Source organism: Athene noctua, chromosome 2 (assembly GCF_965140245.1).
Source record: "Athene noctua chromosome 2, bAthNoc1.hap1.1, whole genome shotgun sequence".
NCBI classification, from domain to species: Eukaryota; Metazoa; Chordata; class Aves; order Strigiformes; family Strigidae; genus Athene; species Athene noctua.
Window position 1 is genome coordinate 113,814,562 of NC_134038.1, and position 18,025 is coordinate 113,832,586.

Sequence of the window (18,025 nt, forward strand, 5' to 3'; positions counted from 1 at the left end):
CCCCAGGAAAAGAAATAATAATACAAGAACAACTACATACACAGCATTTATTTTTTTTTAAACCCAAAACTTACTAAACACTTACCTCATCTAGAAGACGCTCCTTCTCAACTTCAATTAAATCTATCATCAGACTAAAAAGAAGGAAAAGAAAAAAAAATTTAAAATCAGTGTTTTAGCCAAGAAGCAAACAATCTAATACAGATCTCAAACCCCACCCTGTGCTTGCTGAGTATCGAGGCTTCCACTGAGATCAAAAGAGCAGAATACTATTGTTTTAGCCCCTAAGAGAGGAAGAAGTAGGGAATGAAATGGCTGAAGAAAGATGAGTGGCAGGATAACAAAATATATGTTATATTAGAGCCCATTTTGTAGCTATGAGGGCCACTGGCACAATATGGCTCACATACATATGACCAAACTCTCAAAACAGTGATCACATCCAAACGACCCACTGGAAATAGCCCCTGGATGACCAAATTCATGCTCTGGCATTGTCTGGGAGAGAGTTAGTTCACACAAACTAAAAATGCACCAAGGAATCTGCTAAAAATTAAGCAGGGCAGACAACTGCATGCCAGTGCATGAACATTTGTCATGGCTTTTTATTTTATTAGTACTGATGTACATTATGCTACTTTCCCCCCCACCACTTCAGTGTAAGATCAGGGAAGTGCAAAGAAAAGAAGCCTTTGTACTACCTACTTCTTTATTTTAATGAGAAGAGAAGTAGGTACTGTTGCTCCTGTTAAGAGAGAAGGAGCTGGAAAGATAAGGGAGTTCTACTCTGTATGGAAAGCAACAATGGGAAGCTCCAAAACTCTGCAAGAAATAAAGGTGACAAATTACTGGAGAAAGAAGCTGACTAAAACCCTGAAATGTTTATGGGTAAACACCAAAGGTAGGCCTATGGAATCTAAAAGTGAGTAATGTTTGTGAAAGCATTACAGCCATTTTTTCTTTAATCAAATGGTTAAGATCAGCTCTTAGAGAAAAATAAACTGAGAGATAGCCATTTAAAAACTATGAAGATGAAGATACACAGTGATAAAGCTATATTAACTTTGCCTGATGAAATAATTAAGGCTTAATGATAGCTTAAAAACATTAAAGCAGGTAGGGTACAATTTTTTCTGGATACCCACAATACTTACCTTATTTAAAAAAAAAAATATGTAAACATATAGATGTGCATATATACACACAAGCATATTTTTAAATACATATATTTACATATATGAAGTAATTAGGGAACTTCTTACTACCATAATTTTTGAAAGGTAATTCATAAATACAGTAATATAGAACTACAACTGCAATAAAATGAAAATAAGTTTTTAAAAAAAGACTACATCAACATATGTAATCTCTTTTCAATACCTACAAATGTATTTTCCATAATATTTACCTTCCCAGGAAGTCATCTTTATCTGGATCTTCATCAAAGAGCTCAATCTCTAGCTCCTGTCCTGGATGTTCATAAACTAAGGCCTGGAAGTACAGTAAGATGGCCCTGTCAATGGTAAAACTAACTAGCTTTGTTAAATGGCATAGTAACAGTAGAATATTGAACTGCAGTGCCTCTGTGTATTAAAACGTAACAATAAGCAAACACTTTAAAAAAGATGTAATTTAATGAGTAGAGCAAGTACAAGACCTTTTGAGATGCAATTTGCTAATGCTGGCTTTAAGAGACTAGACTGCTTTTCAGAATTATTGATGCTTAGTCTAGACAAAAAAGTATATACGTCAATGGAGAATTTCTGCTTTGTTACATAACTTTGGGCTTTTCGAGGGAGGCATCTAGAAGATCCTCGAGGAAGTCCTCAGGATATCATCTTTAAGAAAAGAAACTTTAGAAGACAACTTTACAGAATTCACAACAAGGTATTTTTATTGGTTATACCTCATAAACTTCATTCCATTTTGGATTGAGATTTTCTTTGATGACCTTGCTTTGGAAAATCTGGTTGCCCACACGGATAATTCCATAAGGATCTGACTTTCCTTTGACAATCCCTTTTAGGTAAGTGTCTTTCCCCTCCAGGTCCTGAGCTTCAATAAAGTGTATCCTTAGAACACCCTGAAAAAGGAAAAGATGAGTTAATGTAGTAATCTGAAACCTTCCATGTCATCACAATTTATGCAACGTATGCTTTAAAATTTCCATTGTGATTTTATTAACATGAAGCTTAGTTTGGACACACTGTAAATGGAGGGATATGAATGATAATCCACATACACAGCAGACATAGCCCTCAAGAGATTCCTGAAAAAAAAAAGCTGTCAACAATGCCAGTTATATCAATAAATTCCATTGCTACTGGAAGTGAGTAGCAATAAATAGTAACAACTTCCAAGTGAAGAGCACTAAAGATAACTTACAGTGATAATATAAAACATATGATACTTAGTTTTTTGTCTATACAGCTGAACTGTATTTTAGCAAGTAATGTTTAAGATTCTAGCAAAACAAAACTATCCTCCACAGATATTGTTTATAAATTAAATCAATTATTTTAAGTGACTGGATTCACAATAACTTGTACTACTGCAGTAACTGTAAACTCACACAGATGTGCATATCTTTAATACTACTACAGAAAAAATTAAATGCCAAATTATTAGTATTAACAGAAACATGCTTACCTTTGGTATAGGAAATCGTAACTGAGCAATCTGAACTTCACTGACAAGGGGGACTGTGATTCTATTTGGAAGGACCAGGTAGTTGGATATTATATCCAATATTATTGTATCTGATAAGCCACTGTTGAAGAAAATAATGCTCAGTTACTGTATGAGAATTAAACATGTCACAGCAATATACTCCTTTTGCTGCTTAACAAGGTAAATAAAGTAAATAATTGCTTTTGGTGGGGGCTGGTAGAAGACACATCTGTTATTTAAATACACTTTTTAAAATAAAGGCTTCTTGCCAAAATGGCCACCAGGGGGAAGCAGCTGACACCGAAAAGCAGAAACCACGGAAATGAATATAAAGTTCTCATTTTCCTGTCACCACGAAGTTCCCCTCTCACCCCCGCCTTTTAAAGCCATCCAGGGTAAAAGGCTATTGCATAAATCTTCTTGCCTTCATTGCATATAACCAAGCATATGTTAACCGTTAACCTACTTTTGTATTTCAATAATGATTTAACTGTCCCTGAGAGTTTGGCTAACTATTCCTGTACTGTTATGAAACAAGTTGTCCTCTTGATCTGGGAGGACCATCATGTAAAACAGAAACACAAACATGCTCACGGACGAGTAAAATATAGCCTAGGAAAGAAAAACAGGTTTTCTTCTGGCAAAAAGGGAGCGGCAGTACAATCACACTGGTAATGAATCATTTAAAAAACCCAATCCCATATCCCTCCACAAACACAGAAAAGAAAGATTTCCTAAACTACGAGTTTGCCCAGTTTGGGTCTGAACTGACAAGAAATCGGTATGTTGTCAGACCAACGCTACTGGTTACACACATTGCCTACACTGACAAAAAAGGCAGAACTGGAGTGGTGAAATTCACCATGTAAGTCAAGTATCCAGGAAAAATTTAAAGGTATGTACAAAGGTTCAGAGAGAAAACTCTAAAAATACTTGATATATTCAGAACTGCAGGTGCACTCTTGCTAAAGCTGGTGGAACTGCTTTAGGGATGAACGATTTCTCCTCCTAAATACACTTACGATTCTTTTACAGTCGTTATGAAATTAAGATGCAGAGAACGTTTGATTACTTAGAATATTTTCACTTGAGTGTAATCACCTTCTGAAGTTTTTTTAAGACTTGAACCTGCAGTTGGGAGTAGCTCTGACTCAGCAGCTAGTGTATTTATAAAAACACAAAACCTGCAGTGAAATGTAATATATATTACATTTTCATTTAAGAAGAAAATTTCATGGTGCGCAATAAACATATTATGGGTAAGAGAATTAATCCATTAAATATAATCTGGCCCATTGCAAATTCACTCTGATCTTGTATACCAGAGACTTACAACATGTATAGCCTGCATCCCCTTGGCTGCTGATTTCCCCTGTAAATCTAAATGAACTATGATTACAGGATAGAACATGGCTGACTTTTTAATAGCATCCATTATAATCAGAACAGAAGAAACAAGGATGCATTAAGATCAATGGACAGGTCTTTGCAGACCCTTGTTTATACTCTGAAATAAGCAGCAGTGGCAAACATTAAGATATTGTTCAGAGGAAGTTTCTTCTCCACTTCTGAGAGTTAATTCGCATCTGTCCTAAAGACAAATCTTCACTCCCCTTCCTTCCTTGCAGAGCTTATCCAATCATATGCACAAAGATTTTCACTCTACATTATACTGAATCCTACAAATTTATAGTTTCAGTAATTCTTATGACAATTAATTTGAGAAGAAAACCATGTTATTTGAAAATAAGTAGTTTCCTTTAGTCATCATTGAAACATGTTGTTTTTCAAACTCTGTTTCATTTTGCTAAACATCAAATTTTCAACTTATGTATGCTAAGCTTTCTCTAAAATGAGACAAGAAAATAGAAGTGATTACTACTTTGTTAGGGTTGACTTTAAAAATTAAGATAAAAATGTCTCAACGTCTTAATATTCAAAAGAAAAAAAAAAATAAAGGCACAGTGAGATGATGGTATCAAAATACAAGTCTGTTGATAAATTTCCAGTAGAGAGATCAGATAAATTTAGTTTCTGCTTCTGTTAGTGTCCCTACCTGGCAAGAAGAGAAAGCTCTGCCTGTGTGTTCAATTAAGTGCATGCCTTAAGAACAGATGATTAATGGAGAAAACTAACTGATCTAGGTCAGAGAAAGAAAATGAGCAGTGCAAGATAGGCAATGGTACCAGAGCTGCCTTGAAAGAAGTGTTATCATGCTCTTCTCTAGTATTTAATTAAGATCACATACATTATGAAATAAGCTATAGACATAAATAAACCCATCCTAGACTAGCAAAAGGTTCAGAGATTGACTAATGATCAAATGGAGCTACAGCAGATCTCCTTAAATAAAAAAGAAACAGCCTGAAGCACAACACAGCCCAGTCGCTGGGAGGATTCGTAATCCTTTATGGTAGGCCCAAACCCCAACTCCGTGATTCCAAATGTCAGTCTCACAATTTTATCCCAACATAAATGCTTGAATTTCACTAAAACATTTGAGAAATTAATTTGAAAAATGAGTCAGCAGTAATGAAATTTCACAGAATTTTACACAGAGAAACTGGACTCAGTGGAGGTAGCAGATATTCTGTCTTTAAAAGCAGGGAGAGGAAATAGAATACCAATGATCATAGGTAATAAATAAATTCTAGAATATGACACTTTCAAGCTGTTTAAAACTTACCTAATCAAATACTAGCCAGCTGGGATGCTCCCAGATGGAAAGTATTTTTCATGAATACAAGGCAAAAATTGCAATCTTTGTCATTATTTTATTACTTAAACTAAGCGGCCTGATCTATGGAAAATAAAGACAACCCACTGATCAAGCAACAGAAAAGGAACTATCAACTGAAACCCTTATGTTGATGCATCATCAATAGAAAGCTTTTTAAGACTGTAAAACTCTAAGTCATTGACTCTAAGTACAATTATTTTTCTAGTTCACAAAAATCAGAAAAGTGTTAAATTCTTCATATAATTTATCATAGTAAGGGTTTCAAAAGCTCAATTTCATGTGAGAAAAATAATTGGCAGTCACCTACTGTTTTGTTTTGCTCTCTGTTTAGCTCTACTTAATTTTTAGTGACAGAATAACCAGCTATGTATTTCTCCTGCATCATCTTTATTCATATTGCAGAGACAGCACATCTCTGCATAGAGTATTTTTAGTGTATCTCAAGCAACCATAACATAATTCATCTTCCAATCATGCACATCTCCTCCTGACAGCACTTTGAGTATTCTCAGAATGTGGCTCCTCCTCACACAGATTTTAATTTCACTCCTCTGTAAGCTACACACTAATGATGGAATATGAATTACTTTTGTGTCCTTCTCATTGTGGAGTCATATACAAAGAGCAATGGAAATTGTTAACAGCTGACAGAGAAGTTTCCAGCAGCAAATGCAGAAGTTTATTTAGTAAAAGACATCTGCAAACAGAGTACAAATAAGTAGCTTAGGGTGCAGCCAACAGCCACAGGATGAAAAAAGTACCTGTGGTAACAGCAATCTCTTGTTCATCATTGTTTATAACAACTACAATATGTCAAGCTGTCATACCAATCTATCTATACAGATAAGAAAAACAAATACAGCACTGAAGAAATTTCTTGGCAAGGCAGAGTATGAGTCACCTCAGTTACTGTTACTATAGAAACTATACCACATCTCGATGGCACCATTTTATGCATATGTGGCCAAGCTTGGTTTCTCTGGAAACCACAAACTTGAGATACTTAACAAGACTTTGTTTACATCTGAGGTTTTGTGTTTGCAGACAGGAAAATATGTAGCATAGGAATCTCAGGAGCCTAGTAAGCTGAAGTACTAAATGTAAATTTATTAGTGTTATGTCAAAAGAGCAAATTATTACTCAGGAGCTATATTTTGGAACCCATTTTCCCACTCATCAACCTCACTCTCCTCAGAGGCAGTCTTAAGCAGGCTTGACACGTATGCAACTTTTGTAGCCATTAACCTACTTAGTGCAAGCTCTAATTTCAAACTGTTCAGCTGGGATTCCACGCAAAGGCTTCACAGGCTTAAGTAAAGCAAAAAACTGTTTCAGTCACACAATTGATCACTAAAGGTTTAATTTAATACCTAAATGCAAACTCTTGTTTTTAAACAATAAAATATAATTCTGGAGTCGGCCAACTCTTCAGAGTATGGGATGCAATAAAAGGACTAGTCACAAAATCCAAGTGTGTATCAGATCTGCCATTATCCCCTTAGCCATTGTCTCAATATTAAAATGCCCCTGGGTAACTATTACAACTTGATAGTTATGAACATATTCATGGATTTAACCTTATCATGATTGCAATGACTCAAAGCAGCTTGGTTTTCACTTCTACTTCTGCTTTTTTATTTGGGTTTTTATCATGTACTATTTTAAAAAGCTTTTAATAAGCCAAGCATTTTTCTAGCTATATATGGTCAGTATTTTTGCTACTCCATTTGTTCTTCACATAATAAACTGAAAGCTTTAAAAGGAAGTACTTGAAGAGATTAGAACATTCATTTAATTTGATTAGCGTTTTAAGGTATTTCTAACTACTTTACACAAGCACCTAAAGATGTATCAGCATACAAAGCCATGAGCCAAGATGTTATGAATCCACTGGTGTGAAAAATAAGGCTCTTTCTCTGCTGTCCTAGGAGATAGCACATAGGAAATTCACAAGAATCTGGAAATCTGGAAAGGCTGAGAACACTAAGAAAGGCAGATTAAAAATTATAATTTCAAAATGTTTTTAACAAGACCTGCTAGATATATTTCTGATGTACCTGCAGTGAAATCACTACCTTTTGCATATTTCATATAATTCTATATATGCTCAGTGCCATTTAACCTAAAATTATTTAGCTGATGGTCTACAGTTTTTCTGGGGTTTATTAGTGTGGAGGAATATCAAACACTGCTTTACATATACTCACTTCAGTCCCGGAACATCCAGAAGATTGGTCAGTCCAGTCCAGTTAATTTCCAAAAGCTGTGAATTACAGAGAAAAGATAAGGGGGGGGGGGGTTGTAACTTAGAATTCACAACACTGAAAAAATAAACCTGATCACTACAGATTCTGATCAGTGGAGGGTTAATAACCAGTTTCTAGGATTTTCTTAAACAGAAAATTAAAACCTCTTCCATTCTAATTAATTTTTAGCCACAGTTTTTGAAACTGATTTTAAAATCCTCTTATCCACCCTTCCATACATACATATAAATACACACATGCACACTCCAATATACACATGTATACAGTATGTACTACATAAAACCAGTGTCAGATAATGAAAAGTGGTCCTATTTTCTGAAGAAATATTTTCATATTCACCATAGACGGACAGTCACCAACGTGAATTTGCAAAGTATAACAAGCTGATATCCCATTTGACGGCATGAAAATAAGAGATCCAAAAGACATGATCAATGAAAAGAAAGAAGGATTTGGATTAAGAATTGGAAGAAGGATGTGACAACAACTTGCAAGCACAGAGGTGGCTGTTTTCAGTGACAAAGAGAAAAACTCATTCTACTACTGATTTAAGTAAAGAAGAAAGGTATCAACAGTATTAAGTATTGAAGTGAGAAAAATCCTCAGAAATAATTAATAGGGATAAATCATTGCTAGATCATATATACTTTCTTCACTAAAAGTCTTTACAGAATATTAGACATACAAATGCTATAAAAGGTGCTTATTCTGCTTCAGGTATGTTGGTATTAACAACTAATTTCTAATGTCCTTCTCAATCCTATAATCTTCTAATTCTAGATAACAAAACTAACAGAAGCAAGTTTCCTTATCTCCCTTCTCACTGAAAACTTTCTATTACCTGTGTAGAAGTTAATTGAATATAAGCAGCAAACAAATCCAAACCCACCCAACTACCACCATGTTTTCAAATCCAACTAACTCAATCTAAGACTAACAGCATTAAAAATGTTAAAGGATGTTGAGATCCTGTGAAGAAACTAATTGTGGTGGTTCAGTTAAATGCTGAAACAACAAATCTCTATAAGAACATATATTTCATCTTTCCACAAACAGGCAAGAATAATCACCCTACATTCATTTTCTATTAAAAAACCCCAACACATACCATGCTTTTATAAAGGATCTATTTATAGTTTAATTAGTGATTTCCTTTGTGAATACTTTGACTAAAGATAACACATTGTCATGGTTTAAACCCAGCCAGCAGCCAAAGAGCATGCAGCTGCTTGCTCACCCTCCCCTGCCCAGGGGACAGGAACAGAATTGGAGGTGTGAAGGGAGACCCAAAGGTTGAGATAAAACCAGTTTAATAATTGAAATAAAACAATAATAGAGAGTACAAACAGGTAATGCACAATGCAACTGCTCATCACCTGCCAAATTATACCAAGCCCATTCCCAGCTAGCAATTCTGAAAAACCACAAACCTGAGAGAACTGCCCCCCCCCCCCCCCCCTTGCCAGCTAAACCTCCTTTATATACTGAATATGACATTACACGATATGGAATATTTAATTGGCTAGTTTGGGTCCAGTGCTCTAGCTCTGCTCCATCCCAGCTTTTTTGTACACCTGCACACAGGCAGGACATGGGAGTTGTAATGTCCCTGATCTCTTAGCAACAACTGTAAACATCAGTGTATTATTAGCATTCTTCTCAGAGGAAATCCCATACTGAATCCAAAACACAGTTACTAAGAAAAATTAACTCTATCCCAGTCGAAACAAGGACACACATAATACATTTACTTATATAAGGAACATGGTTACTTAATTTGCTTTTGTAGTGGTGGCAAAATAGTTCAACAGTGTTATGTATGAAAGCACCTAGCCAACTTGTAACAAACAGCGAAGCAGAAAAAAAATCATTATCCTTTCAGCAGAAAAGGTAGTAAGATTGCATAACTGCATATTCCAAAACAAAAGCCAAGACATATCATGGAATGTACTGCAAGAATCTACATGAGCCAGCAACATGCCTTGTCACAAAAATGGCTAACACTATCCTGGACTGCTTTAGGATTGCCATTGGAGGCTGAGGGAGGTGATCTACTTGGTATTGATGAGGGCACACGTGGAGTGCTTTATCCAGTTCTGGGCTTCTCAGTACATGAACGTACTGGAGGGAGTTCTACAAAGGACCATAAGGATGATTAAGGGACTGGAGCATCTCTATGAGGAAGGCTGAGAAAGCTGAGACTGTTTAGCCCAGAGAAGCAAAGCCTCAGGATGCTGTTATTAATGTCTATAAATACCTGAAGGGAGGGTGCAAAGACAACAGAGCCAGGCTCTTCGCAGTGGTGCCCAGTGACAGGACCAAAGGTAATGGGCACAAGCTGAAACAAAGGAGGTTCTCTCTGAACATCAGGAAACACCTTTTTACTGTGAGGGTAACTGAGCACTGGCACAGGTTGCCCAGAGAAGTTGTGGAGTCTCCATCTTTGGAGATATTCAAAAGCCATCCAGACATAGACCTGGCCAGCCTGCTCTAGGTGGCCCTGCTTGAGCAAGGGGGTTGGAGTGAATGACCTCCAGAGGTTCCTGCCAACATCAACTATTCTATGTATCTGTTAATATATTGCAACAGAAGACAAATATTTGGTCCCATTCAGGGAATAAGATTAGTGTCTTCCTAACTATGCCATTCAGAATGGTGAATAAACCCACATGCTTCAACAAAACGCTTAAAATTTAGTACTTTCCCTGCTGATATCCCTTCAGAAAATTGCTGAAAGATTTTTCTTAGTCTCCTTCTTTTACTGTGTTACACTCCTGTGTCTCTCTATAGGCAAGAGAAACAGAGACTCCTCTAATATAGGCATCTAATTTGAACTCCAGTGGATGACTGAAAGAAGCCTTCTCTCTACCTCTGTCAATCAGAAGGTGTACAATGGAGATCCGCTGTATTTCAACAATTAGAAACCAATGCACTTAGAACAAAATAATTATAAATTTATACCAATCATTTATCTGTTTGTTTCTTCTGAATACAATTTTCTAAACCCCTCAGGATATTCATGTTTCCTGGACTCTGAAAAAATGAATCAAAGTCAGAAGATATTTTGTCTTTATAACTCGTATGTTCTAAAGACAACATCTCACTTAATTGTAATACAAGAATCAAATAAATAAACCACTATCTTGCAGGACAAAATGAAGCATAGCATCAGACGCTATTTAATACAAATGTGAATTTCCAAGTTCATGTTTCCAGATGCACAAAACATTGTTGGCAAACAAAATAACATTATAAGGAAAGATATTTGCCAAATCTAATAATAGTTCTAGTGACCAAATTGCATGAACAGGTGGAAATAGATAGCTTTCAAAAAATAAGTTCTGTGATATGATAAATGATTTTTGGACTCTAAAAATTTTAATGAAAGTGTCCTTACCCAGAGGTTGGAATACTTCTAAAATCCTTTTATAAACACAAGGTAAACAGTTATGATCTCTTTGATCTTTTACATGATATAAACAATTAATGCTAAATGGCTACTCTGCAATCTATCTGTGAAGTTGATATTTGCTCTCATTATGAAATAACTGCAGAACACAGAATGTGTCATCATCTCAGAATGGGATGTTTTTTCTGAAATGTACAGGGACTTCTACAACACTCAAAAGTGTTAAGTGAACAACATAGTAGAAATTAATAATTAAAGCACATTTTACAATAATGAAGCAGATCATATTCTTGCTACTTGTAACAACAGTCATTCTAAATACGAAATAAGTAGACAGGCTTGGATTTAGTTTTCCACTTATGAATTGATACAAACACTAGATGAATGTGCAATAAATTAACTGAATAATTTGTACACACCACCGACTAAATGATGAATGCAATGGTAAAATGTGAGACAATGCTATAGATGTGAACATCTTGAGAAAACTTTTCAAATTGAGTTTACTTTTCCCTTAAAGTCATGTAAAGCACACTTGATTTCTGTGTAAGTTAAAATTTCCCACAACTGGGATACTGAACACTTTAGAGACAGGCTTTGGTTTCCATCACACAAAATAGCCCAAAGCACTTTTATTCTCTGCCTGAGAAAAGTATGATTTTGGTTTTGAGATAGGAATATCCTATCCTTCCACTACAAGATACATGCAAAGAACTGTCTTTGCCAGTCTGTACTACTGGCTCTGTACTACTTCACTCAGTTTTCTTCTTCACCATCCATAAAACCATTACAGTCTCCCATATCCTGAGCACATGATTACTTTCAACAAATGGTTATAAAATGTGAATACAATTTTTTTCTTTTAAAACTTAGTGGTATATCAAGAGGGTTTTTTTAAACTTTTATCTTTTTTTTTTTTTGGAAGCTTTGAATTTTGAAATTGGGATGAATGCCAGGAGTAAAAATTAAAATCTGAGTAAAAATAGTGGTTTAACTGACCATACACAGGCATCTAGTTCCATCTGAGATCCATTAGGATACAAAGCAGAATACTTAAAGCTAGAAAACCTCTCTCGAGATCATCTAGTCCAACACCCTTGCTCAAAGCAGAGTCAGCTAGAGCAGATTGCTCAGGGCTGTGTGCAGTTGGGTTTTGAGTATCTCCAAGGATGAAGACTCCACAAACCCTCCAGGCAACCTGCTCCAGTGTTCAATCACTACTACAGTTAAAAACTAAAACATAACAATTTCTTATATTTAGAAGTAATTTATTGTTTTTCAACATGTGCTCATTGCCTCTTATGTTGTCACTGGAAAGCACTGAGAAGAGTCTGTCTCCATGGTCTTCACTTCACCCTTCAGGTGTTTATATACATTGATAAGATCCCACTTCTCCAAGATAAACAAGGCCAGCTCTTGCAGCCTCTCCTCCTGTGAAAGATGTCCAGTACCTTAATCATCTTTGCGGTACTTCACGGGACTTATTCCAGCATGTTCATGTCTCTGTTGTACTGGGGAGCCCCACACTGAACTCAAGACTCCAGATGTGCCTCACCAGTGCTGTATAGAGAGGAAAGATCATGTCCTTCAACCAGCTCTGGCAATGCTCTTCCTAATGCAGCCCAGGGTGCTGTTGGCTTTCTTTGCAATAAGCGCAAATTGCTGACTTCTGTTTATCTTTTTGTCCAACAAGACTTCCCAGAACTTTTTCTGCGAAACTGCTTTCCAGACAGTCAGCACCCAGTCTGTCCTGATACATGGGGTTATTCCTTCCCAGGCACAAGACATGGCATTTCTGTTTGTTGAACTTCATGAGATTCCTGTGGGCACATTTCTCTAGCCTGTCACATTCCCTCTGAATAGCAGTACAACTATCTCGTTCCTCAGCCACTCCTTCCGGATTTAAGCAAGAAAACTTGCTGAGGGAGCACTCTGTCCCACCATCCAGGACAGCCATGAAGATGTGTTGGCTCCAATATTTTCCCCTAGGGTATACCACTACTGAGTGTCCTCTAGCTAAACTTCATGTCACTGACTACAACCTATTTAGAGTTCAGCCAGTCTTCAGTCAAGCTCATCATTCACTTCTCTAGTCTGTACTTCACCAGTTTACCTATAAGGATGTTGTGGAAGACAGCATCAAAAGCATCAGACTTACTGAAGTTAAGATAAGCAGCATATATTTCTCTCCCCTCATCCACCAAGACAGCTGTCTTATCACAGAGGGCTAATGGCTTGATTAACAATGATTTCCTGTTTGTAAATCCATTCTGACTATTCCCAATCACTTCCTTACTTCCTTGTTCCTTCTCCCTTATCAGTTGGGCCGAGATCACTTCTTGGGCCCCTGTGGCCTTGAATCGGCCCCAGAACCATGCAGTCACACTTGATGTCTTTCAGATCTCCCCTGGAAGCGTTGGTGCCCACATGGAAAAATCAGCAATGGGTAATAGTCTGAGGGCCAGACAAGCTTTAACAGTCAACATCCTGACTCTCAGGCTCAGGCAAATAGCAAATCTCCTGAGACAATAGGTCAGGATGGCAGATGGGGACCTCTGTCCCCTGCAGCATGGAGTCACTCAGTACTATCACCTGCCACTTCCTCCTGGTGCTTCAGTGTGGCTCAGATGCTCCCAGGACCTCCTCTGTTACACTGGTCCTGAATCTATTCCACACTTGCAAATCTGCAGGCGGGGTAGGAAGACTCCTTGTGCCAGAAAATTTCCAGCTTTCCCCATCACGGGAGAATCTCATCTAGTAATGTCTCCAGAAGATCAGAGGTCCTGGTTTACAAGTCCCCTGTCTACAGAGAATCACACTAGATGCATATGTGAGAGTAACTAAACTGAGCTTAAGCCATCTACTTGTTCAGATATGTTTGTCATATCTGAAACCACACTGTTGGAATCTAAAGTGAAGAAATACTATCGTTAGTAGATATACAGAGACTGTACAGAGCCAGGCACATAGACTGCTGTTTTTCATCATTCTTCCAGTGAAAGCATGAATGTATCATTAGCTCCAGTACCATTCTGTATTCAATGTCTTTTTAAAGATAACTAATTTAAAATCAGTTTTGCCCACTAGAGTCCTAGCAGGATTGTTTTTAGGGAGAAAAGGCTAACCTACTGTGTAACATTTCCAGCAAGGGAATGCACAATTAACAACTGAACTGGAAAGGCCATCTTCAGGTACGTGGGAGGCTCAGTTTCACAGAATCACAGAACCATCTAGGTTGGAAAAGACCTTGAAGATCATCTAGTCCAACCATTAACCTAACACTGACAGTTCCCAACTACACCATACCCCTCAGCGCTGTGTCAACCCGACTCTTAAACACCTCCAGGGATGGGGACTCCACCGCCTCCCTGGGCAGCCCAGTCCAACACCTAACAACCTGTTCTGTAAAGAAATACTTAGTAATATCCAGTCTAAACCTTCCCTGGTGCAATTTGAGGCCATTCTCTCTTGTCCTATCGCTTGTTAAGGCACATTTATTTATGGAATGCTAGCAAGGCTAAGTGGCAGTAATGCCTTCCAGAAGGGGATGAGATCTTACCTAAAACTCATACAGTATACTAAACAGTCTTTTTCTTCTTCTTTTTTTTTTTTTTTTTTTTTTTAGGTGTTATGATTTCTTTTCTACATGAATATCAACTTCAAGCTATCTGGTTTTTAATTTCCAAATGCGAAGAAAAACCATTAGAAATAATTTGTTGTAAAATGGGTTATTTTACCTCGGTATGTAAGCTTTACTCATATAGTTCTACAATAACAAACAGAGCTAGAACACACAGAACATTTATATTTAAGAAAACTGAAGGTTAATTTTCAAAGAATACACTGAATTTATGGTGGAAATGATTAGTATATGTTCTCAAATTTCATGCTCATCTTAGCTCTGAAAAAAAAAAAATTGAAGCAGGATGAAAAGTCCAATTTGGCAGGAATAACTTCAGTTTTGTCCTACTTCCTCAATCTTGCAAACTCACAAATGTTTAAGTAATATAACAGACAAGTAGCTTGGTAGTACCTGATAAGACTAACCACAATTTGTGTTTTCAGACTGGTTCTCCTGTTCTTATCACAAGTTTTGACATTCCATTATGTCACACTTAAAAAAATTTGTATAGGCTACCAAGGCTCTGGAAGAAGTAATTTTATACTGTTTTAAAACAAAGAATCCAGTTTATTACATGATTATTCCTTTTTTCATTATTCATAAGTAAATTAGAAGGCAAATACACACCATAAATACCTTACCAAAATGGTCTCTGTTCTAAGGTATTCATACCTGCATTCCATATTTGAGTTTTATATACTGTTGTTTTCAGAATATATAGAAAATGAGAAAATATTTGCATTTCCTTTTGTTTTTTTCCTACTTTGTTTAGTATATTGCATACAGCAGTTAACACAACAAAGTCTTGTGCTGTCTCTTAAATAGACTTAACCAAATTAAATGAATTGCACAACATAATGCATGTTGAAATTCAGCATTGAGAAACATCTCCTACAGTAGACTGAAACATATATCGTAATGGTTTCTGTATTAACTGCCACAACCCAAAACAAAACAAAGATACCACTGAGAACTGAAATATTTTCAACGAAAAAGCAGTTCAAAAGGTTGCAACACAGCATATGATAGATATACAGTGCCTATGGTACAACCTCACTATTTAGTTTGATTATTATACACCTCTTCTCAAAGACAAGGCTACCAATTCATCCTGTCATCAGTCCTTAGACCATGAAGCACGTAAAAAGTAATTACACAAAGAAACTGAAAAAAATAGTGCTACAAAGAGTGTCCATTTAAACAATAAATGCAATTAGTACATATAATATCAAAAACTTTTATTCATCCACTTACTGTACAGGAATAAATAAAAAGACAGAGGTCAATTTCAGAAACGTTAAAGACATCCTTTTCCATTCAAACTTGAAGCTAAGAAATTAAAAAACATTACTAAGGCTAAGCACTTTACAGGATTATTAGAAAAGCTTTGCAAATAAATCTTAAACCATGAAATGTTTTGGAAGGAATACGAGTCTTCAAATTCCTGGCCTAAATCAAGCTTGCACTATTTGGGCTTTCAAAGTAAATTCTTCTGGCAGACAAGATTTGCTATATTTGCCCACCACAGTACTTCCCTTCCAGTTCTACCAGAAGAGCCCAGCAGTACTGAAGCACACTGATATCACTGCAGTAACACGCACTCTCTAATCTTAGTCTACAGATATTAGTGAAAAATGCGCTTTTTTTTTTCCTTCTTCATTTTGGTTTTCTCCCTATTACCCCCATGTTTGTTTCAATACAGTTGTTTAAAGTCTGCACATTTGGCTTCCAAACATAATTAGACTTCTGCATAAGATACACCTTTTTTAATGTAAGAAGAGTTTTCCAAAAAGTAACACCAAGCTCAGGCAAAAAAAGCTTATACCTGCAGTAGTATGGAAATAGCAGTGACAGCAGACAAATTCACACAGTAGAAAGAGAAGTAGTCAAATCTACAGTATTGCTTGATACCCAAGAGGGAGCTGTTCCAGCCATAGTCCAGCCAAATAACAAGGATTTTCATTCTACGTTTAGGTCATTACCATGCCATGACTTGTTGGAGAAGATGACAACCCCCTAACTTGTGGTTCTGACAGTTAAGTTAAAGCAACGTCACCACCCTAACAAACTGAAGAGCCCTGTGGAGAAAAAGGGAGCAAGCAAAAGACTGCCAGCTGATGAATCATTCTATGAAGCACTGAATATAAAAAATTTCCATACTTAAAGGTTTTGGCCTATAGATCTCCAAAATAGCTTAACAATATCATATCCTTCTGTTACCGATTTGATCAATGCATAATTCTCTTAAGCAAAATTCAGGGAATGCCAGCTGGTTCTCTGCGGCAGAACTAATAGGGCACTGGAAAGACTACACTCAATTTGTCACAAAGTGAAACTCTGCCAGGAGTCAGAAACGATGTGGTTGTCTTTCCACAACACATTGCAACTGAGAGAAGTGATATGCCTAGCAGAGACTCTTAACCAGCCAGCTCACTGGCCTAGGGCAGGATTTCAGACACCAGTTACACTTCCTGATAAAGTACAATGTGTGTCATGTTACTCAGATCTCTCTTAATTCTTCTTCTGCTCAGAGCAGTGAAACCAAATGATGTTTCCTCCCCAAAACCCACGAATTTTCTGCCTTATCAAGGCTCTGTACTGAGAACTAATGCAACACATACATTGAAAGTTTTTAAAAAATACATATACCCCTGCAGCCTATAAGAAAAGGTAGACTAAAAACTGATGAGCATTTTTACATATCGGTGTTCTCAATACCCTAAGATGTCTTTGTAACGTGAAAAGAATGAACTGGATTGTAGAATATACAAGGACATAACTTAAGTTCACAACAGCACAAAAGGGAGCCTTTAAATCCTACCAACTTTGTGGCTTGATTTGGCTGCACTACTAATCCTCAGAAGAGAGGCCACAAAGTATTTTAAAGTGCTGATGAACAACATCCTGCATCAAGTTACAGAAGTATAAGTTTTCTGCAGGACAAATAGCTCTGCTACAGGGCACAATGACACAATTCCATGGGATAAATTATGTTTCTTCTCAGAAATTTATCATCAGAAGAGGGCATGTTAGTCCCCCTTCTTTTACTTGTGAATGGCCACGCAGAAATACAGTACAATTGGTCTGTTAGTAGAGCACAGCCCACTACCACTACAATGCTAAAGTGCTAACATTACTGTAATAATTTAATAAGAAAGATTATCCACCGTATTTCCCCAGTAAACATATGATAAACTCAGCCTCTCAAACAAGGCTTCACTATACAACACCACAGAAAGTAGAAATCACAATGATTTTCATCACTGCTATAAGAAACACAGCGTATCTCTGCACAGGAACTGTTTAACAGTAGTAAG

The 18,025-nt window shown here is 36.7% G+C and overlaps 1 protein-coding gene across 3 annotated transcripts in view; it reads right to left on the reverse strand.

Moving 5' to 3' along the window:
• ESYT2 (extended synaptotagmin 2) overlaps positions 1–18,025 on the reverse strand; it is a 90,283-nt gene that overhangs the window by 23,745 nt on the left and 48,513 nt on the right. For all 3 annotated transcript variants that reach the window (XM_074899936.1, XM_074899935.1, XM_074899934.1), the window contains exons 7-11: positions 7,618–7,673; positions 2,650–2,770; positions 1,907–2,083; positions 1,409–1,491; positions 86–134 (exon numbers count right to left, since the gene is read on the reverse strand). In XM_074899936.1, the coding sequence (XP_074756037.1) occupies positions 86–134; positions 1,409–1,491; positions 1,907–2,083; positions 2,650–2,770; positions 7,618–7,673 (486 nt within the window). The remainder of the gene's footprint in view (positions 1–85; positions 135–1,408; positions 1,492–1,906; positions 2,084–2,649; positions 2,771–7,617; positions 7,674–18,025) is intronic.